The 23,659-nt window shown below is 36.5% G+C and overlaps 2 protein-coding genes, 1 long non-coding RNA gene, 1 other non-coding gene and 2 pseudogenes across 4 annotated transcripts; 3 read left to right on the forward strand and 3 right to left on the reverse strand.

The window, feature by feature from the left end:
- Nucleotides 1-138: 138 nt before the first annotated feature.
- On the reverse strand, nucleotides 139-695 carry LOC120169929. Its single transcript, XR_005520694.1, has 3 exons — nucleotides 575-695; nucleotides 439-490; nucleotides 139-324 (listed from the first exon to the last, which is right to left on the reverse strand). It is a non-coding gene; the product is annotated as an uncharacterized LOC120169929 (long non-coding RNA).
- A 1,968-nt stretch (nucleotides 696-2,663) lies between these two features.
- On the forward strand, nucleotides 2,664-9,174 carry LOC120169926 (protein GRIP-like). The gene is made up of 22 exons (XM_039177986.1): nucleotides 2,664-2,817; nucleotides 3,238-3,706; nucleotides 3,905-4,020; nucleotides 4,160-4,329; nucleotides 4,495-4,588; nucleotides 4,917-5,003; nucleotides 5,125-5,205; nucleotides 5,393-5,518; nucleotides 5,646-5,754; nucleotides 5,842-5,921; nucleotides 6,116-6,244; nucleotides 6,338-6,438; nucleotides 6,636-6,769; nucleotides 6,869-6,966; nucleotides 7,049-7,168; nucleotides 7,283-7,310; nucleotides 7,445-7,503; nucleotides 7,627-7,698; nucleotides 7,766-7,813; nucleotides 8,065-8,170; nucleotides 8,264-8,322; nucleotides 8,816-9,174. Exons 2-22 carry the CDS (start codon nucleotides 3,247-3,249, stop codon nucleotides 8,918-8,920), a joined length of 2,382 nt encoding a protein of 793 aa, XP_039033917.1. The 5' UTR covers nucleotides 2,664-2,817; nucleotides 3,238-3,246; the 3' UTR covers nucleotides 8,921-9,174.
- Nucleotides 9,175-10,116: 942 nt separating this feature from the next.
- LOC120169832 lies at nucleotides 10,117-11,631 on the reverse strand (annotated as a pseudogene).
- A 359-nt stretch (nucleotides 11,632-11,990) lies between these two features.
- On the reverse strand, nucleotides 11,991-12,368 carry LOC120169834 (vacuolar iron transporter homolog 2.1-like). Its single transcript, XM_039177925.1, has one exon. It carries the CDS (start codon nucleotides 12,366-12,368, stop codon nucleotides 11,991-11,993), a length of 378 nt encoding a protein of 125 aa, XP_039033856.1.
- Nucleotides 12,369-13,010: 642 nt separating this feature from the next.
- Nucleotides 13,011-13,083, forward strand: TRNAE-CUC. The gene has a single exon. It is a non-coding gene; the product is annotated as a tRNA-Glu (tRNA).
- Nucleotides 13,084-13,207: 124 nt separating this feature from the next.
- Nucleotides 13,208-13,956, forward strand: LOC120169835 (annotated as a pseudogene).
- Nucleotides 13,957-23,659: the final 9,703 nt, after the last annotated feature.

The raw sequence follows: 23,659 nt of genomic DNA on the forward strand, positions 1-23,659 counted from the left end.
ATTTACAAGAGACATCTAATCGGTCCATTTTTAACTCATGATATTTACAATTAAATTAGAAAACAAAAACAAAAGGTCTAACGAAAGGATCCCACAGAAGAGCACATGTACCCCTCATTTTCAAGGCTGCTGGAATAATGCTCAAACGGGGGAGGCAGAGGTGATGCCCAGTTTATCCGAAAACTTGGGTCGACCAAAGGGTGAGAGAAGCTCCATTTGATGTACGAAGTGCACGTCGTGAACCAAGGGATTGCCTGTTCTCCCCGGAGGCGACGAACACGATGCCCAGCAGCTGCAGCAACTGGATTCTCTTCCCTCGCTTGTCTAAGTACATAGACGAACCAAGTGATTTTATGTTAAGAACGTAATTATAAATTTTTATCAACCGAAAATATAAAAAAAAAATCTAAAACATACGATAAAGTATTATCAACTAACCTTCGCCACAATCATGTTGAGAACTCCACACCTCCCATCAGAATACGATTGGCTGCCGTTGAAGATTTGTCACGAATCAACCGATAAATCAAAAGAGAAAAAAGGTTAAAAAAAACAATGACAAAACAATTCAAACCTGTGTTTGCCACATCTGAGGGGCTTGAGAAACTCGGGAACCGCAGCAGGTCCGACAAGGCGACGAGGTTTAGGGCAAACGGGGCGTTGCTCATTACCGCCGCCGCCGCCGCCAAACCCAAAATTGGTGGTCGTGGACTCTGAATCAAGGCGATTGCGCTGCATGATATAAGGAGAAACAATAAGGTCCCAAGTCACAAGCAAAAACATAAAAAGAAAAAACACAACAGTGTGACTTGTGACTTTATTTGGTGATTTGTCCGTCCCCTTGATATTATTGATCTCTCATTGAAATGGCTGTGAAAGAAGAAATGTATTTAAAATGAATACTGGGTAGGCAGTGCCACCCATTGAAAGAAAGAGAGAGAGAAGAGTGAAGAGGAATATGAAGATGAAGACACATTGGGTTTGTAGAGAGAGGCTTGCACAAGTGAAACGAGATATACAACTTGCTTGGCTCAGAGTTGTTGTAGGACACTTCTTTGACTACAACTAATTTCGACCTGCTTTCCTCACCTGGAGTTTTTCTCCTCCCATTTTCTGGATTATTAATTAATAATGTTATTTGTTTTATTTCATTTATTAATTTAAAAAATATATTCAAAATTTTGTAAAATATTCACTAATTTTCTTAAGGAATTTTTAATTTATTGTAAAAGCAATTTATCCAAATAATTTCACCCCAATGAAGACTAAAATATTATAAAACATATATGTACTTATCCAATGAGCGTTGGCACAAGTGGTTGGATTCAAGAATTTGAACTTATAAGACCAAATTTAAATCCCACCACCGTCACTATTGACGGGTAATCTATAAAGTCTTATGTAAATCTCAATTAGGTCTTATGTATACCCTGACCCTGGATTGGGGGAGCCACCCTTGACCTAAACTTTTGTGTAAAAAAACATAGATATACTTAACAACTAAATGTATCATACCCTTATTTGTCATTTTACCCGTATAAGCTATCAGATAAATTTTATCAAATACTTCTATATAAACAATTAATTAAATCAGCTGGTCAACCAACTACTAAATCAGCTATCAACTATCAATTGTTTGCCAAACACCCCCTAGACTATTAAAATTATTTTTTAAAATAAATTTTTAAGACTTTTTGTGAAAAATAATTTTATAAATGTTTCATTATTCCTTACTTGAAATAATCGATAGTAATTTTTATTTTTTAAAATATTCACAATTTATTAAAAAAATCGTCTAATTAAAGAAACGATATTGACATACTACAAAAAATCTACTCCCACTTATTAGGTCATAATTTCATCAGGATTTTAGTAGATTCGTCGATGGCAAATGACAATAATCAACTTGAGGTTAATAGTTAAGACGAAGGTTTTTAAAGTTTTGAAATTATTTTGAAATTTGTGTGTTTTTTAAATATAATTTTATCTTTTTAATTTTATATAATCTTTTAAAAATTATCAGATTGTAACATATATCACTTAACGGATGAAATTAATGTTGTTGACGATCCGAATATCTAAAATTATAACATTTATAACATTAGACACCAAAATAATTAAAAAATAATTTAAACACTTAATCATAAAAAAAGACTATAATTTGACACTTATTTTATATTTAAGCCATTATTTCAACAATTCAAGTCAATTCTTGACCTAAATTGAGCCCAATACTTGTCAAACGCTAAAATACTCTCAAAATTCTCTTTCTAAAACAACTTTACTTGCCTTTTGATTTATTAATATTATATTTTATTTAACTTAGTTTTTCCATTTCAAAGCTTTAAAATGCTTTTCCTCAAATTAAAACTGACTTCACTAGACTCCGATCGTACCCTTTCATTCACAACTTTTTTTTTTCCAAAAAACTGTTCAGTTTTAAAGACAATTTTTGTTTCTATTTAAAAATAATTTTAAAAAATAAAAAATAAAAATATTCTCTTAAATAACTCAAATTACTTAAAAAATTAAACCGTCTAAAATTTATCATTTTTCTAATAGATTATTCAAATAGGGATAAATAAATATGGATAAATTCGAATATTTTAATGTCTAACCAATTTTTAGAAACCAATAAAGCTAAAACCTAATTTTTCAAGTCTGGAATTTCAAATCTAGATCGAAGCTGGCACTTCTTAGAATTGAGCTCGGCAATACATTCCCGATTTCCCTCAAAACTGAAAAAATTATATCTCAAATCGGTAATTGAATCAAATCGAATCGATCCTCATCTTCTCTCATTCCACAGATTCAAAGGTACACAATTCCTACTTCTTTCTTTCTAAGGTTCAGATCTGACGCTTGCATTTATTTTTGAATTTTCATTGGAAAATTGTTTTGCTGACCAAATTCAACGACATCTGTTAAGATAATTGTCGTTTGCTTCGGCGTTTATCGTTTATTCTTGCACGATTTACAAGAGCGTTAAACGAAAATTTTGATTCTGGAGAACTTTCTCATCTTAGATTCATTTGATCAAAGAACGAGCAATTGAGACCATTACTTGAATGTTGACTTTGTCCTCTATCGTACATTCAGTTTCTAATAGCTGTTAAAGAATGTTTGCTGCTAACTAGCTTCCTGATCCGCTTGCTCTATGGTCAATAGCTTCAAAATTAGCTTTTCATTTTTAATCTTTAGGCTGTAGCTGATGTTTGTGGTGCTGTTGTTATATAGTGTGTGATAATGTCTGAGGAGGGAGCTGAGGAGGTTATTCAAGTGCCTGAAACTCGGGAAGATGATTCTTTGAAGCCTGAAACACAGTTGTCTGAAACAAATGGAGATCTTTCCAAGGAAAACGCTGTGTTAGATGCCAATTTGAGTTCGGATGATGCTCATGATAAGCTTTTACAGACAGTTACTGAACTCAAATTTGAGAATGAATTCCTAAAGTCTCAGCTGGAGACCTTCAAAAATCTCCTATCAGAAAACGATGGTTCATCTGGGCAAACTAATGCAATGGAAAAGGAAACCGAGTATCTGGCCGACATAAAAGAACTGCATGAGAAAATAGAATCTTTGAGCAGAGAACTTAATGTAGAAAAACAAACTCGAGCTGCAGCAGAAGACGCTTTAAAGCATCTTCGAGAGGTCTACTCAGAAGCAGATGCCAAAGCTCAAAAACTCTCTGGAAAGCTTGCTGAAGGTCAGAGGAGTTCATCATTAAAAATTGCATCTTATTTATATTTTGTAAACTTGGTTCAATGTAACCTTGTAAAGCGGGAACTTCTTTTCTCTAAGAACATCTCAGAGAAGGATCAATATGTTTTTAGTGTAATATGCGTTCTTATTTCTGCTTAGTCTGTTTTGACCCTTTGAGTATATACCATTGATCATGTTGTAGCTCAACAAAAGTTGGATCAAGAAATAAAAGAGCGTGAGGAGAAGTACAACGAGCTTGACTCCAAATTTAATCGGCTTCACAAGCGTGCGAAACAGCGCATTCAAGAGGTTCAGAAGGTGAATTTTGTCCCTTGATTATTTTATTTAACTGCATAACTTTCCTAATTTTGTTAAAAAAGTATACCAAGAGAAATTATGGAAGGAGGCTTCAGGTTTGCATGAAACTAAGATTTTGTTTGGAGATTGTTATTTTCAGGAAAAAGATGACATTGAGGTCAAGCTTCGTGAAGCTAATGAATCAATTGAGAAAGCATCATCCCAACAGTCAGCTCTGCAGCAAGAGCTCGAGCGCACACGTCAACAAGCAAATGAAGCATTGAAAGCGATGGATGCAGAGAGACAGCAATTACGAAGTGCAAACAATAAGTATAATCATTGTTGAAGTACATAATTCTAACAACGAATTTGAACCTAAAAAATGCACTTATCCTTTATCAAGAATCTCATTGTCTTAACACCGGTTGACAGTGCCAATAGAGTTTTATTCTTTATTTATCACTTTTTTCTAATTTTGATGCCATTTATATCTAGACTCCGAGACAATATTGAGGAATTGCGCCGTTCAATGCAGCCTAAAGAAGATGCAATTGAAGCATTGCAACAAACAGTTTTAGAGAAAGAACAGGTACTATAGCTTTGTGTGCATACAATTTATTGTGTTTGGTTTTGAACAATATCTCGTGTGTTTCAATATCAAAAGATTTCATGTATGTTTGTTTGCTTTTTGGGAGACTATTAAACAATACCTTCTTACAACTGAGAACTTATTGTATCATCAATTTGATCAAGTGATTATACTTGGTAACTTTATGTGTGAACCTCTGAAATTGAAACAGAGTTATCAATGGCATCGATTCCCATGGATGGATCTATGTTGTGTTGCTTTGTCTTCCTAGTGTACTTTACTGCTGAAATTTTTGATGGAGTCCATCTTATACATGCTTATGTTTTAGATGTTAGAAGACTTGCAAGGACTATTACAACTTGCAGATGAAAAAAGGCAAGCTTCAGTGGCAGAAGTAGCTGCTAAACATCAGAAGGTAAGTTGGATATTCAGATGTATAATGTGTCAATGATGGTTAAGATGCAAAGAGCTTTCTCTTTTTTCTGGCCCTTGCAAGAATGGTGCTTTGGTTTCTCTGATGCTTCTCTCTTCATCAGAATATAGAGAGCTTGGAAGCACAACTAGCTGATGCTTTATCCGATAGAACTAAGGCCACTGAGACAATTTCTTCCCTGCAGGTAAGAGTTATTTTCACAGCATTTTATTCTAGTTGGAGATTGAATACATTCCTCCTAAAGTATTAATTTTTTTTTTGTAATGGATAAAAGGAAAAAAAGGGGGTGTCTTTGACTTTTTCATTGTATGTGTCATATCTAGGTTTTCTGTAATAGGTTGAGCTAGTATTATGGTTACATAATTTTGCAGGTGCTTTTGGCAGAGAAAGAGTCTAAAATTGGCGAGATTGAAGCAGCTTCGACTGGCGAAGCTGCACGATTAAGAGCTGTTGTGGAATCTATTAGAGGAGAGCTTTCACATGTGAAACTTGAAAATGTATGAATCAAACTCTTCAAATAAGTAAATGCCACTAATGTAAACAATATGATTATTATTATTATTCACAAATGTAGTGGGTTAACATTTCTTTTCCTTATCATCGACAAACTGTGTGATATTTCAGGAAAAGGAAAAGGAGAAGTTGGAAGCTGCTTCTCAGGCATTCAAAACAAAACTTGAAGTTGCGGAGTGTAACTGCATTCGTGCTGAAATAGAAGCTGCTAAAATGAGAAGTAGAAACATTTCACAGAGAGCCTTTGTAATTTTGAATTCGTCACTTATCTACAAGAGAATGAAAATTTATTTTACTTGTTGGATAGGTCAGCTGGAATCAGAGGCATCTCTGCAAACCCAGATGCTAAGTACTAAAGAAGCTGAGCTAGCAGCTGCTAAAGAAGAGGTTTAACTTTCTCTGCAGCTCAAATTTTTCCTGTTAGTTTTTTTCCTGCAATTTATATTTTGGTTCTGCATGACCTCCGCCAGATGTTTTTGTTGTTTAAGGATGTGAATTTATTATTTTTTAGCTGAATTATGCTCACAACAGACACATAAATATGTAGCAGAACCTTATATGTTCTGCTTCTTGTATTGCAGATTAGCCGTCTTGAAAGGGAATTTTCCTCATATAAAATTCGTGCACACACACTTCTCCAGAAAAAAGATGCAGAACTAGCAGCAGCTAAAGAGTCTGAACAAACAATTGCGCTTGAAGAAGCATTAAAAGTATAATATTGTAATACAAGATAGTTATAACTTTGTTATTTACATTTCATCTTTTGTTAAAAAATAAGAAAATCATTTGTTTGATTGCTGCAGGAGGTAGAAAGAGAATTGTCATTGGTATCGGCAGAAAGGGATAGGGTCTGTCAAGATCTTCAGGATTTTTTAGGCAACAATGACAAAGAACTTGCAGAAAGGTAGCATCAGAAGTTAAAAGCCATGATGAGATAGCTATATGTATAATGTACTGAACTTATGATCTTAAGGAAACTAGTCAGGAAAGAAAAAGGGATGCCAAAAATATTTGTTGGATTTTATGCTTTTGCTAAGTCAGAACATTACTTTTTTTTTGTTTGAATTCTGTACTGAAATTATTCACCCTGCTTTCTACTAGAGATGCAGCACTTGACAATGTCAAACAGCAGATCAAAAGCTTAGAGACCAATCTTCATTCTGCTAATGCTCGCCACCAATCAGAGAAAGCCGTATGGGAAATGGACCTTAAAAATTTGGAAGAAACTTGGCGATGTATTGTTTCAATGCATGCAATTTTATTTTTTCCCTTTCTCTAGTATGGCTTTGTCTTGAACTTTGAATAAAGTGACTTTATGATTGCTGATTTTGCAGACAGATGCGAAGCACTTACTGCTCAAAATGAAGGGTCATCTGGTGAAGATATACAAAAAGAATTAGAGGAGACAAAACTACAGTATAAGCGGTTGAAGGTACCTAGAATTTTTTATCCTACTTGGATGATGATAGAGAACTTTTATTTCTTTTTTTATTGATTGGATTCTTTACATGCAGGAGGAGCATGTATCATTACGAAATCTTGCTGATAGAATGATTGAGGAGAAGGATAATGAAATTTCTGGACTTTTGGATGACAACAAGAATCTTCAACGATCTCTGGAGTCGAGACAACTGGTATGTTTCCCTTTTTTTCTTTTATAGCTGTAGACCATACATGAAACCTTAGCACCCTTGTGAGGTGTTTTGATTTCGTTAAATTTTGGGCTTACAATGAAATAAAATTTTCAGGCTGATCACACTGAGAATTACAACACAGGTATGATGAGTGTTTTTGTGTTACTACTTGCAAATCTTTATTCTACTTCTAGATAAGACACTTCGATTTTATTTTATTTTGTATTCTAACCTAATTGTTCATGGAGCTCTGATGTTTCCTGTTGGTCTTTTCAGCCATACAAAAACAAGATGCTCCAAGTCTAAACACCTCTGCAGCAGAACAACAGATTCTGGTAGCTTCATACTTCCTTTTTATAAAATTTCCTTTTTTATAAATATGTTTTTCTATGGTTTTTTCCTTTCAGAACCATATATTAGTGAAATGATTTTTACGTTAACTTGCCCTTCAAATTTAGATATTAGCAAGGCAGCAGGCTCAGAGGGAGGAAGAGCTGGCACAATCACAGCGACACATTTTCGCCCTTCAGGTTAGTGATTTCCATTTCATTTTAATTAATTTCCCGGGTTTGGTTTGTTGATGCATGCACAATGCAGGAAGAGATTGAGGAGCTCGAACGTGAAAATCGCCTCCACAGTCAACAGGTATGAAGAAGTCTAGACATACCATGCTGTTGCATTCCTTGTTCTATTTCTACCTCTGATTAGTCCTCAGTGTTGTCTTTTGGTGTGGGAAATTCTATGTTATTTGATGAAGGCAAGAGTCCAACAATGTAGTAAAATGAAATGGATATTCTTTTGTTGCATCTAACATTTTATTTTCTTCACTTTGCAATGATTATACTTTGTCAACCGAGAAGATTACATGATCTCCTTTACATGCTTCACAAACATAGGAAGCTATGCTGAAGGAGGAACTTCGCAACATGGAAAGATCGAAAAGGAGAGAAGGCGTCGATATGACGTACCTGAAAAATGTAATCCTAAAGCTTCTTGAAACAGGTACTTTCAGTCGCAGAACTTTTGTTGAAATTTCCAGGTAATCAATGTTAATGGACGTAATATTTTTTGAAATCTTGCTAATTCTTTGAATAGGTGAAGTGGAAGCTCTACTACCAGTTGTTGCAATGCTTCTTCAATTTAGTCCTGAAGAGGTAATTTTCTATTTTACCTCTCAATGCTTAATTTTGTGGGTTCATGATATTATGCAAATATCGATACATGTATGATTAGTATTTGATTGAGTCGGGTTAAAAAATTTCGAGTTATTTGAGTTGATGAATCGTATTTTATAATTCAAACTTTAACTGAAATTATTTTGAGCCAAATCGACTTTTTCGAGTTTATTTTTAAATTTAATTGCATATATTTCATCATATTTTTTTCATGTGATATTTTCTTCATAGTTGATGGATCTCGACTCGAACTTGAGAATCAATCCACTAATTATTAAAAATTCCGAGTTTTATTTTATAACTCGACTAGAATTTGAAAATTTTTCAAGTTGAATTTATGAAATTATGAGTCTAGTCAAGTCAAGTCGAGTTCTTTTAGCGTTGAGATATTTTCGAGTTGAATTTTGCTTACGCCAGTACACATAAATTATGAACGTACTAATGAAGAATCTCATGTTGTATGTCACCACAGATGCAGAAATGTCAACAAGCCTACCGCAACTACACCGATGTGCCAAGCCCAGCAAATGAAGCATCGCCGACCCTTTCACTTTTCTCAAGATTTTCATTTTCTTAAAGTAACATAATGTTCATCTGCCGGATGATTTGTCCGTTTTTGTTTCCGGCTTTGCCCACCGTTGGTGGCTGCTCAAAAGAAATCACAGCCGTGGCCACAGCAAAGATTTCTTCTTCTCTTTTTTTTTTTTTGGTTTTGTAACATTTAAGTTATAAATTACGTATATGATTCAGTTGTAAAAGAAGACTCGGGAGGACTAATGATACACATACAGCAAAATGTAAAACGCCGAGGCAACTGTTTTTGGCCTCATTCATTAGAGCATTCTCCAACGTGATTCATTTTTGTTATATATTTGGAGACGCTCTCTGCAAACATTCCAGTTTCCACTATAATAGATTTGTCAGCATTTCGTCAACAGTTTCGCGTGACTTACTATGATGAAATGTAAGGCGTGACTATTAGAACTTTATAGTATGATTAGTCTATGATCTATTAGAACTTTATAGTATGATTAGTCTATGATAGATATCATGATCATACAATTGACAAACACACTAAAGACCACTATAAATATCTCTAATTTAGACTGGAAATAGGGATGATTTTTTTGTAATCGGTCTCTTATTCCACACCATAATCCACTCTCCCTTTCATTCAAACATCAATCAACGATATTTCTTTCACTAATTACGATTTTTAGCTTGGATCTTTCACTAATTACGATTTTTTGTCCAAGCTAAAAATGATGAACCGTCCACGGTCAAAGAGATAATCCTGTTTCCATGCGATTACAATATTGATCAAAGCTAAGAAAAACAAGAAGATACTAAATAGGCAGAAATGAAAATTTTAAAAGTATAATATTCCAAATTTTTTTTTCCTTTGAATTTTTTCAAATTAAATATTAAACAATGATGTAAAACAGAAGAAAACGAGGGATTTTTAACCACTCTCTCTCACTTAATACAAATCTATTATCCAGAAATGCTACATAAAACGTGAAGAAACACATTATGTAGTTTACACTTTCGCCGAACCATTCGGCCCATGTTATTTCCTTACAATATAGTTTATATTAATTTACATTTAGTTAATCTTAAGGTTTCCCATTCAAACATTAACGTTAGACCATAGTATTAAATTTGTAACGCCGTATCATAACGTTTTTTACGTCATCGTAATATCGCAATCATGTCGTTGTAATGCTCGTGATATCCGTAACCGCGATCGGCTACCGCAACCGCAATTTAGTATTATGCGTTGGACTGAACATTCATCTCTTTCTGATGAGAGGTATTCAGATTGAGCCATGGATGTTGCAGACACTGCTGTGCACTTGGTCGCTTCTCTGGTGCAAAATCCAGGAGAAGACAAAGAAAACCAGCAAACTCACGAGCATCATTCTCTGCGAATTTGTATTTATCCACCAAAAATCTATCCAGTGGCCTGAGCTTCAGATCCCCGTGCCGGTCGAAATATTCCTTCGATCGAGCTCTTCCGGTGGCGATCTGCTTGCGGAGAAACATGCAATGAAATGTGTGTATCATAATAGCTAATGTAAACAAGAGAGGATAATTTCACCTATTTAGGCATCTTTCCGAGAAGTTCCATCATGAGAGCAAGGTGATCCTGTAACATATGGACTCATGGACATTAGTATTGCCAATATCCCGACCGTGTCGAAAAACCGTTATGCACGATGGAGGGAACACTCATACCTCATCTTCACTATATCCTTTGCCGCCTTTAGGGGCGAACATCATGTCGCCAGTGGCGAGCTCAAAGGCTGTGCAAGCCAAAGACCACATATCAGCCGGAAAGGAATAGCCAGAACCTAGTATCACCTCAGGTGCTCTGTATTGTCTTGTCTGAATTTCATCACAAAATGGTTTGTCTGCCCAACATGCATTGCCGAAGTCCACAACCTTGCACCTCAAATCAATCCCATCCATACTTTTCTCCAGTTTCGGAGCTTGTGCTTCTCTTCCCATGGAACCTCTTCCGATAGAAATATTAGCAACGGCACTTCTTGCCCTCCTTTTCAGTTTTTTCTGGACGATGGTCATGGTGGATCCGCCGTTGAGACTACCCCCTTCCGGCCTTTTGAGTATCGGCGTAAGACCGGACCTGATCGGATCCTTTGCAGGATTAATGGTGGAGAAGAGGAGGATGTTTTCGGGTTTTAGATCGGTGTGGATGATGCCAACTTCCCTATGCAAGTAATCCAGAGCTATCAAAACACATTTGCATATCTCCCTAACTTTGTTCAATTCAAGCCCTTTCTAACGACGGAACCGGATTAAACGAAGTAAGCTATGGCCAAGGAATTCGAGGACGATGCATAGATGTTGTCCATTGGGGCCACTGTGCTTAAAGTGATCAACCAGGCGCACCACACACTTAGAATTTGAAGGGTCTCCATTAGTGATAGATAAAAACACCTCAATCTCATGAAGGGCAGCTTGAGCAAATTGTTCTGCACTTTTCTGAATCTTCAGAGCAACATATTTCTGATTGAGATGGAAAAGGATTTAGACAAAATTGTTTTGCATACGTACATATATAGTCGGGAAAGACGGACTCACCGAGGACTGAGTATCGTAAGCGAGCCACACGGTGGAGAACTGACCCCATCCCAGCTTCCGTTGAGCGATGTAACGACCTGCAGCGAAATGATCTCCGATCTGGACCGCATGGTACCCTCCTTTCCTGTAGGATTCAAATCCCTCGTTGTCTTCTTCCGAACCAGACGATGATGAACACGACATTTCCGGTCACCCTTTTACCCCCTTCTTTCTCTGTTTATGATGTTATTATCCGGTTTCGAATATATGTTGTAATGAATCCTGGAGAAGCCCTTGTTACATTACAAGGGAGAGTCTGCTTTGGCATGCTAAATGTTTAATTTGTGTGGCTTTGAAATGAAAGAATACACTATATATGTGACATGGGGATGCAACAAGTGTGTTTTTGCGTCGTGGTTCCCCCTCATTTTCGTGCTTTGGGTTCTCAATTTTAAAATAAACTATAGGTTTAATATAAAAATAAGAGCTCAAATTTTGCCTCGAAATATGTTTTAGTGTATAAAAAAGTATTCGTTAAAAATAAGTGTCTAACGTTTTCTCAATTATATGTCTACTGTCTTCTCAATTAGAAATGCCAAAGCCGATGCAGAAGCGGCCTTATACGGGTTAGGCAGTGCATTTCCCTTGTCATCATCTTGCATCAATGTTACCACTGCTTTAGTTACTATAGGAGACTTGCCAGGAGACAGACCTTGGGGCAAATTCGGGTCTAGAATTATAACAGGGGACATTTTTTGGGTCTTTCCGACATCATCTAGGCACAGGGTTATGTCGGTTTTCGAAGCCTTTTCAATGTCTCTTTGGGTCGAAACAGAAACGAACTCGACGACAGCCGTGCTACATGCACCCGCAAGTGCTCCGGCTAGTCCAGAGAGGACCATGGACCGTATTTCGTCATTCGCTGCACCTACACCAAGCATTAGCGATGCGGTTGAAAGCAATCCATCGTTAGCTCCTAGAATGGCTGCTCGAATCCACTGAGCTCGTCGCACAAGGTCGGTCGCCGATCAGTTTCATCGGCTACCGCAACACTTGTTCGTGGGGAAGCCATGAGAAGAGTCTGAGACAAATACCTATAGGAATTGCCAATGGAGTGTGGATACCAATACTGAGGCACACTCAGAGCACGTGGAATATATATATATATACACACACACAAAATAGAAGAATTAGAGAGTGAGTAATGTGTGGACTGGATTCCTACAAAATAGGGTTTCAATATATTTTATATACTTTTAAAAGGTCATTTAGATTTCTAGAACCATGGTTGAAATTAAGTGTCCAAAACTTTACAACATCCTTTGCAACATATTGGGACGAAGATGGAAATGTAACTTTTAACATTACAAAATTTAAAATTGAGGTTCAGATTGAAATAGTGATGTCTTCGACCATATTGGTTAAGAAAAGTTACTTTAGAGTATGTATAATTCAAGGCCAAACAAATGCAAAAATAATTGGGCATTCACTTCCAAGATTATTTAGTGATATCCAGGGGAGCATTTAAAGCTGAAATCAAACATAAAAATTATTTTGAAACTTTTCAAACTATTAAACAACGATCCGTTGTAGTCTAGTTGGTTAGGATACTCGGCTCTCACCCGAGAGACCCGGGTTCAAGTCCCGGCAACGGAAATATTTTGATGCATTTCATATTTTTTAAATAGATTTGGGGGTTGCTGGGGGTTTTATTTTTTATTTTTTATCTTCTCATTAGGCGTCAAAGCATTGATGGGAGAAGACCCTGATCAGTATCCTAATGGATCAACTAGCTGCTAAGATAATGCACCACAACAGTTTTATACTCCGTCTTACTAACAATGACATGCAGAGATATTTGCATAACTATGGCATTGGTATACACTTGATTGAGAATCCATCTATCAATGATTTCGACGCTATCGTTGAACCTCGACCAATCATTCCCAAGGATAACCACATCTCATTCCAGGTATAATTCAGAAAACTCGGTCTGAAACTTTAGTTTACATCACTGGTTTTGAAAATGTTCTTGTTGAAAGTTGAAACCGTTTGTGGTGTAACAGTGTAGGGATGTGGGGCTCGTGGTGAGGAGGCTCGAAGACACGGGAATGAAGTATGTGACAGCGGTGGTTGAAGATGAAGGGAATAGGGTTGATCAAGTGTTCTTCCTTAACCCTGACGGATACATGGTCGAGCTCTGCAACTGTGAGAACATCCCAATCCTTCCACTCTCTTCTTGCTCATTCAAGCGGAGGCTCTGCAGTTTCAACAGGGCTGCACCGGCTAGATGTGGATTCATGGAAAATGCCATGATGTAGAGCTTGAGCATGGAGATGTTGAATATTTCATTCTGCAGATGCTGATAAAAAACACAAAAGAATGTGAAGAACAATTTCACTTTCGTTTGTGCCATTGTTTGCTGCAATTGTTTTTACAGGTCTTGTAATGGTCTGGTGTGTCTTGGTTCCATGAAGAAGTTGTAATCTGAATTACATATACCCTTTAAGCACAGATAAGGTTTCTGATTGTATTAAATTGGAAATATGGATAGATGGATTCTCATTCATGGTTTCTGATTGTATACCCTTTAACCACATATAAGGTTTCACTAAATTTTAGATCGGGTATGGTTCGGGTCGGATATAGGTCGAGTATCAGATCAAATTTAATTATCATGTTCGTGTTAATATCATATATTGATAGAATAAATCAGTTCAAGTAATCGAAATCAGGTCAAGTCGCCAGGTCTACCTAAGACTTCTCAAGTACATAAATTTCGTAGATTTAAATAATAGATCTTTAAATCGTATAAAAAGTAAAATGTGTCGTTAAAAAAACATTACTATAAATTTAATTTTTTTAAAAAATATTCTCAAAATTATCATTGTTGCTCAACAGATTTTGAAATCCTTACAAAATCTAGAGTAAGAAGGAAAAAAGAAAGGAAAAACATTTTAAATTACCCTTTTATCTGTAGTTAAATAAGCATTCAAATCTAAGCACGAACTTCACGTTAATTTTTTTTAGATCTTATATACGATAACTATATTTTAATAAGAGAAAATCGTCTCAGTGACAAAAAATACCTTATAATATACGATTTTAACCAATTTTTTCCGGATTTGCCAAAATGACCAACAAAATCGCAATGTGATCGCTAATTCGCAACGCGATCTCCATTATCGCAAATTCGCGTTGCGATAGTTGGAAATCGCGTTGCGATGGTCTACAATGTCGTTGCGATTTTCCCAATTCGCAATGCGAATAAGTAAATCGCAACGCGAATTGGGAAAATCGCAATGCGATACTGACTATCGCAATGCGATACTGACTATCGCAATGCGATACTTACTATCGCAATGCGATAATACAAAATCGCAACGAGATACTGACTTTCGCAACGCGATTCTGACTTTCGCAACGCGATTTACATAGCGCCATTCGTATTAACGCGTATTTTTTTTTCAAATTCCAAACACGAATTTTTTCTTAATAAATCGGAAACCGAACCGTCCATAGTAATCGCAACTCATAACCTCAAACCCAAAATCACAACACTCAGTCCCATCTCCATCTCTCACTCTCTACGGCGAAATCCGTCCCCATCTCCGAAGATTTCCGTCCCCATCGCCGGCGAAATCCCTCACAACCATTCACAGTCAAAAATCCCTCACAATCATTCAGAAATGGAAAATCAACCTCCGAGGGTTAGTTTTTTTTTTTTTTTGAAATTTTTGCATTATTTTAGGTTTTTCATATTGAGATTGATGATAAGTTTACTGGTAATTTCAATAATAGATTAATCATTTCACTTAGATTTCTTATTAAATTCATTCGATTGCTGCCAATACTGCTAAACTGTTTAGCCTGTGAAGTTAGTATTTGTCTTTGTTTTGTCTTTTGGTTGAAGTAATGCAGAAGAAGAATAGTTTCGAGAATGAAAATCACAACGCGGAAATAACTATCGCAACGAGAGAATCGCAACGCGAAACCAAAATCGCATTGCAATTTTCATTTCGCGTTGCGATTCTCTCGTCGCGATAGTCATTTCGCGTTGCGATTCTCTCGTTGCGATAGTCATTTCCGCGTTGCGATTCTCATTATCTCGTTGCGATTTTCATTTCAACCAAAAGACAAAACAGTGTTGCAAATTTTAGTTTCAAGAATAAACTACTATTTATGTTTATTGTTTTTGGTATATCTTGACAGTGTAGTTTTTGGTATATCTAACTTGGTATGTTTATTGTTTTTGTAGAAATTTTTTTCGGCTTCATTGACATTAAGGAATAAAGTTAGCCTAGCCACTACAATTACTTCGAAGCTTTCACCTGCACAAAGAAAATTGTTTGAAGAAACCTGCTTCGGGCCATGGCTGAGAGTACAGCATCCGGGTGGAGATGCTAATTTGACCCATTTGTGGCTTCAGACCATGACTAGCGATCTACCCGACAGTATACAACGTGGTGAGGAAGAGATATGGTTTCATTTTCCACCGGCGTATACTTGTTTTGGGCGGAAGGAGTTCTGCTTAATCACTGGTCTACGATTCGGACACGATGATGTAGGCCGGTACACTCGTCATATCACCCGCCCATCATAGTTATCCAGGGTTTTTCCTGATGAGTCAATAGAGAAGCCGAACTTACACGTCGACGACATGAAGAAATTGTTTAATAAGAAAGATGGTTTTACTCGGATGAATGACGTCGATGTTGTCCGAGTATGCCTTCTACTACTTTTGTATGCCGACTTTTTAGGCAGAGAGGCCAGACAACCTATTCCTCAGGAGCTAATATTATTGGTAGAGGACCTAAATGCATGGAATCTATTTCCGTGGGGTTCGTATATATGGAAAGCTACCTGGACTAAGTTGTCGTCTGCCTTTGATGACCGCAAAAGTTTGCGGGGCGATGGGTCGAAATACACTTTGTCAGGCTTTGTTTGGGCCTTTAAGGTAAGAATTTCTATATAATGTTTTCAAAATTATAATTGATTATTTAACAATTACTAATATTTGTTATTATATTGTTTGTAGATTTGGATATTCGAGGCTTTCCCCAGCATGTGGACATATGCATTAAAATCCTCATATGATATTCCTAGGGCTATTTCCTGGAAGAGGAAACGTATGTTGGATTGGGAAGACTTAATACCATATGCAACAATAAATAATGTAAGTTAACACAAATACTATCATATATAAACAAGTTATTAATAGTAGACGTTTAACTTTGTTTTAGTTTTTATATTTTTAGGAGGCCAACACTCCATTAATGAGACTGACACCCACGGAGGCTGAGCTTGCCACTGATTGGTGGCAAGCTAGTCAGCGTTTTTTTGATGGCACGAATGATGAGCAGCCTCCACTTCCTCCACTTCGAGAGCCATCATCTCACCCAGAGCCATCACCTGATCGACCCGACTATACACCTCTACAACGAGAGCCATCACCTATCCCGTCACATCATTGAGTCTCTTCTCCACCATCACCTCATGATAGGCGACCGACAAAGATGCCACGACTTCTATCTCCCTGTTCTCCACCTCCACGGGATGAGTCAAGGGAGTTACGTGATGAGGTCAATGCCTTGCGTGAGGAGATCGGTACTCTACGCGATAACGATGGTGCATGGCGTGTGGAGGTGTCTACTTTACGTGGTGAGGTTGCCGCTCTACGTGAGATGGTAGTATCGTTGCAGAATGAGGTTCATACTCTACGCAACGAGGTAAGTTTAAGATTTTCCATATTTAACTTGATGATAAATTTACTCGTAATTTCACTTAGATTAACCATTTCACTTAGATTGCTTAGTAAATTTATTCGGTTGCTGCCAATTCTGCTAAACTGTGTGTTCTTTATCACTGTGAAGTTAGTATTTGTCTTTTGGTTGAAAGTAAATTTGTTCGATTCCTGCCAATTCTGCTAAACTGTGTATTCTTTAACACTGTGAAGTTAGTATTTGTCTTTGTTTTATCTTTTGGTTGAAAGTAAATTTGTTCGTTTGCTGCCAATTGAAACTATTCTTCTTCTGCAAATTTGAACTATGATAGAATAATGACTTGGGTGAATTCAATGCAAGTTTGAAACATATTTGTCTTTGTTTTCACTGTTTAAATATCATGTCTGTCTATTTACTGATATTTGTATTTAATTATTTAGCGGACCGATAAGGTGGATGCTTTACGTCGGGTTTTTATTGCACGACAGAGTTCACGCATCAGACGGCGTGCACTTGCTATTAAATCTCCGAACACCCCAATAGTGCGAAGACACCGCAATAAGAAGCCCGACTCGCCTGTCATCCCTCAAGAGTCCACTCCTATCGTTGAAGAGGCCCCTATCATTCCTCGAGAGTCTCATCCCACCATTCAAGAGGCTACTGTCATCGTTGAAGAGGTTCCTCCCACCATTCAAGAGCCCGATTCACATGGCGTCATATGTAGGATTCTTGAGAAACCCTTTGACGTGCCGGACATGATGGATTCAAGTTGGCTCTCGTATGAGTTACCGGCCAGTACCATACCGGTATCTGAAGTGGAGAGGAAACAACTACCGGACACAATTCTGGATAACACCCTTTGGGCTAAGACCGCAGTTGATTTTTATCTACATGAGCGAATCTAGGGGTGTTTCACTGACATATGCAAGCTCAATGATGATATCTATTTGTTGCTTGATCGGTCTTGGTGGGGCGTATTATTAGGGGTCGAAGACAATGGCTATTTCGATGGAGGGGTAAGTCTTATATTTTTCTTATATTTTAATTTGATTATTTTTTTTGTAAATTTATGTAAGTTACTAATATATGTCTTTTTTTGTAAAACAGTATATCGATGCGTGGGTGTCACGTCTTCTAATAATTAGGAAACTTAAGGAAAATAAAAGAAATACACGATATACAATTATGCCGACGTCTTTTAACGCCGTTCACTTGAAGAATCAACGAGATGAATCATTTGCGTTGGGCAATGGACAAGCTAAACTTTATCCTGCATGGTGGGAGGTCGATAAGGTTAGTGTTTATTTTAGATTGAGTTTAAAGGTATTCATAAATAAGTGCGCAAATGAATGAATTATTACTTATTAGGCCTGTAAACGAACCGAACGCACACGAACGGAAGTATGTTCATGTTCGTTCATTTAATAAATAGACGAACATAAACGAACATAAACGAACAAATTTTTTTTTGTTCATGTTCGTTTATTAAGGAATATAATTTGTTCATGTTCGTTCATTTAATAAATAAACGAACATAAACGAACACGAACATAAACGAACACAAACATAAATGAACACGAACATAAACGAACATAAACGTTGGAGACCCTACCTTCCATTGTTCTTTCATGAAAAATAGTCGACAATGCAAATCAACCAAATCTACAGTGATAAATAGCGTAAGAGTTGATTAGCAGTGATGAAATGTTTGAAGATATCAAATATTTCGATCGATCTTTTAAAGATATTAAATGATTCACACAACTTTAATTTAACGCTATAACATTTATCTTAATGGTCCATGATTACATATGAACAATCATTTTCTGCTATTACACTCTTTTTCAGAAATTGCATAGAAACCTTTGTTTTGTTTTCTGGCAAATTCTATATATTTTTCTCTTTACTGATACTTGTATACTTCCGATTGTTACCTTTATATTCCCATCTATTTCTAGAAAGAAGTATGATGTTTTCTTGAGTTTTAGATGTGAAGATACCTGCAATAACTTTACATATCAACTATTAAGCCAAATAAAACAGATAAAGAGATGAAAACAAACATGTAAAACTTCATATTGCACTATAATATAACTTGTTTTGAAGCTTTCAGCGATCGTCTCTACTCTCTAGTGAACATTAGGGTTTGGGAAAAAAAGGGGGAAATGAATATAGGTGCGAGGTGCCTCACAGGTTAACATATTGGATTTAATCTCCAAATAAAATTGGATTAATTATGGAGTTGATCATCAGAATATCATATTAATTAATATTTTTAAGATACTTACAAATTGATCACCAAAATTGATTTAAGAAGATTGGGTTAAACATAAATGAATGAACATAAACGAACATAATCGAACGAACATAAACGAACATAACTGAACGAACAAAACCGAACGTTCACGAACGTAAATAAACGAACGAGACCTATGTTCATGTTCGTTCATTTAATTAAACGAACAAAAAAATCTTGTTCATGTTCGTTCATTTAATAAATAAACGCACATAAACGAACTTCCCGTCGCACGGTTCATGAACGGTTCGCTGAACGTTCAGTTCATTTACAGGCCTATTACTTATGATTGCAGGTGTTTATCCCTGTTTTGGAACGTAACAATTGGCTACTCGTCGAGCTTCAGATCCCATCCCTTAAGGCAATAGTATATGACAGCATGATAAATTACATATCATTGGCTGATTTAAGAGATATTATTAAGGGATGGAGCTCTTATTTGGCTAAATTCTTGGATGCGATAAATTATTGGACTCGTTCTGGAAACAAGAAGCCAAAGAAGCTCAATATTACAGTTAGCAGAGACGAGACCGCACCACAACAAACGAAAAGACCCAGAGGGGATTGTGGTCCTCTCGTATGCTTGGCGTTGGACCGTTTGATCACAGGAAGTATAAAGTATCTACCTCCCACCGATATAGATAGAGCTGCAGTAGGCTTGTGGTTTCGACATTATATGGCTAGATCGATATATACGAGACGCTGCCTACCTGCATCCGCGTTATAAAAATGTCCATAAACAATTGGTATGTTTATAGGCTTGTGGTTTGAAAATGTTTGGTTAAGTACCTAGAATTCAATAATTTGTTGTTTGTAGGTTTTAGATGTGTAGAAAGTGTTGTTTGAGCAAATGTTTGGTTTATGCAGGTTAATCTCAGAAGTGAGCTGCGTGAAAATGATGTATGGCTGCAAAAGTTGATTCAATAGTAGAAGTATTATTTTCTCTAATAATTATTGCTTATTTTTTGATTGTTTAATTGATTTGTAAAAGTTGATTTGTTTAATTGATGTTAACATAATTCTTATTTGTGCTTGTTTAATTGATTGAAATGTAATGGTTGATTTTGTTGATTTCAATCTGCATTATGTTGAAGGCAAAAAGTACTATCGCAATGCGAAATGAAAATCGCAACGAGAGAATCGCAACGCGAAATGAAAATCGCAACGAGTGAATCGCAATGCGAAATTAAATTCGCGTTACGATTTTCATTTCGCATTGCGATTCCCTCGTTGCGATTTTCATTTCGCATTGCGAAATTAGCGTTGCGATTTTCATTTTGCATTGCGATTCTCTCGTTGCGATTTTCATTTCGCATTGCGATAGTAATTTCCGCGTTGCGAGAGACATTAAGATGATTGCCTATTAAGTGATAACAACTGAACAGATCATAGCAATTTTCAAACTCAAGTTACTAATACATGCCTAACTGAAAATGTTAAAAGTTCACACAAAATCTACATAATACAACGTTTGCATTTAAAAATCACCTAAGTTAACAGTCCCAAAAGGTGAAGCCAGTTGTGATTGGGATTTTAAAGATGATTGCGATTTTGATTGCATTTTTCTTGACACCATATGAGCTTTGGATTTTGATGATGATCCATATTTTGGTAGAGGAAAAGATGATTGTGATGGCACTGGTGATCCACATGTCAACCTTGTATGACCACTTTCCTTACACCGACTACATGTCGATCTCTTCTTCTCTTCACCCTTAGACGGTATACGATCGTGACTTTTTGGTCGGCCAGGTAGCATTCTGTCCATGGCTGGTGACAAAACTGTTTGTAAGTCATCTGGTATGTCCCACTCAGAAGGATGTGGAATAGGGTAGACAATCTCGGCATAAGTCTGTCGATATACTTCTGTAGTGTAGCAATCCATAGCGTATGTGCTTGAATCATCTTGGTTTAGATGAAGAGCAACTTTTATAACATGGCAACACGGATAACCAGATGTTTGCCATTTCATACAACTACACGTCCTTGCATTTAGATCGACAAGCCCATTTAAGTTATTATCCAGTACTTCAAACAAAGTGTTTGAACATGGTTCAACTCTCCATGACGTTGACTTCACAACACGTTTCGTTATCTTTTTTTTCAATCCATGGTGTAACACGATGTTCCAATGTTCCTGTAAATTTAAATAAATAATACTTAGTAAAATATATGATAAGTTACGAATTCAAAGAAATAATACCTGCATGGTTTCTTTTCTTGTAGTACCACTGTTGAATAGAGGCTCGAAAAAACTCCATTAACATAGTAATGAGTAATTTCCGGGAATGACGACTTAGAGCGTTGATTGATTATGCACTATTAGACGTCATGAAACCATATCTTGCTCCAAGTTGATGTACTCTTGACCATCTTTCAAACCCGATATCTCCTAGTGTTTGAGCACACTGAGGCAAAACACGTCTTAAACAGTTTATATTCTTATTGAAATCCACTTCCCGATAAGCCTTTACAGCCTTCCAGTATGTTCATTTGTGTTTTTTTATACCAGCAGACCTTGATTTTAGATTTCTATACAAATGAACACCACAAAGTCCATGAAAAGCATCTGGGAAACACCTTCTAACAGCGTTGTCAATTGAGTTTGCCCTATCGGATATGATTATCAGATTGCTAATAGGACCTATGCAATCCCTAAGATGCCCCATAAACCATATCCATGAATCAGAGGTTTCAGATTTGCCAACCCCGTAAGCTATTGGCAATATCCCATTGTTAGCATCCATGGCTACTGCTAATAAGTTTACTCCAAGGTATCGACCTTTCAAATGTGCTCCGGCAACTATAATAACTGGGCGCATGCAAGTAATAAACGAACGAATCTACAAAATAATATACACAAGAAATATAATCATTTAAATGTGAAATGCATGTAACTAACAGAAATGAGTCAACAGAATTATATTGATTTACTAACCGCATCACCAATGGCAATAAACAGCAACTCAAAGCGTCCATTTCTATCTGTTTTGATATGAGTTACCGACCCAGGATTTTTCAGCTTTAAATTGTGACAATAAGCCGGCAGTTGGGCAAACGATGCTTCTGGCGACCCCCTCAACAATTCCAAGGCATAACATTTGGCTCTCCAAGCTTGAGAATATGATATACTAATCTTGAACCGAGCATTCATGTCAGTCATAATTTCATGTCCCCGATATACCCTGCCATTCAAAAACATTAACTCAGCCAGAAAACCACACAACACCTTTTTGTTTGCCTGTCTATGGTGAGGAAAAACTTGGGTTCTTGAACATGTATGTTTATCAATAAAAGTCCTGACTTGAAACATTGCGCAATCTTTTATCCTCTTTGCAATCATACGTCACGTACAGTTTTTGTCAATCATACACCTTGTTTCGAAACGATCTTTGCTTGATTTGTTAACTTTTAGTTGATAGCCATCTTCCACACATTTCGTATACAAAGCTATCTTCAAGTCTTCCTTTGTATCAAAACAATCATCTTTCTTGATACGAATAACTTTTGTGTAACAATCAACTGCTTTCTTTGCCAACTCTTCTTCCGGTAGCTGAAGTAATTCTGGCATATTCCAGTTATACTCCCGTGGCATTTTCTTTTCTTCGGGGACTTTTTCTTCTTCTTTTTCTTCTTCAGGATTATATGAATTACAGAATGGATGTTCAACATGTTCATTCACAGTCGTAACTTCCTCCTCATTATCATCAACAACATCTTCCTCGGCAACGGGTGTTTCATCATCAAAATTCGGGTATTGACCAATATCAAAATCATTACACGCAGGGTCTGTTTCTTCTTCTGAAACATCATCAAAATCCGTGTATTGACCAATATCAAAGTCCGGGTATTGACCAAGATCAAATTTCGAATACTGACTAGTACTCACAATTTTTTCTCTTGGCTCATCATCGTCTAATTGGTTAATACGAAAACCAGAATTTGGTGCTGAAAGTTTATTTGGATTTGGATTAGAGAAAGGTTGTGGGTTTTGAGACCCACTTAGTTGATTACTACCTGCTACTGACCCAACAATACTACTTCTAGGTTCAACAACATACAATGTAACATCATCACTTGAAACATTAATGTAAGCAATGAATCGTTCAACATCTTTATTGTCGGTTAACAAATAAACTTTACCATTTCTCTGATAAGATAGCCTAAATCCACTTAGGGGCTCTAAATTCAATTTCTTTGAAACACGTAACAT

This window comes from Hibiscus syriacus, unplaced genomic scaffold, assembly GCF_006381635.1.
Source record: "Hibiscus syriacus cultivar Baekdansim isolate YM2019G1 unplaced genomic scaffold, ASM638163v2 tig00111769_pilon, whole genome shotgun sequence".
Taxonomy (NCBI): Eukaryota; Viridiplantae; Streptophyta; class Magnoliopsida; order Malvales; family Malvaceae; genus Hibiscus; species Hibiscus syriacus.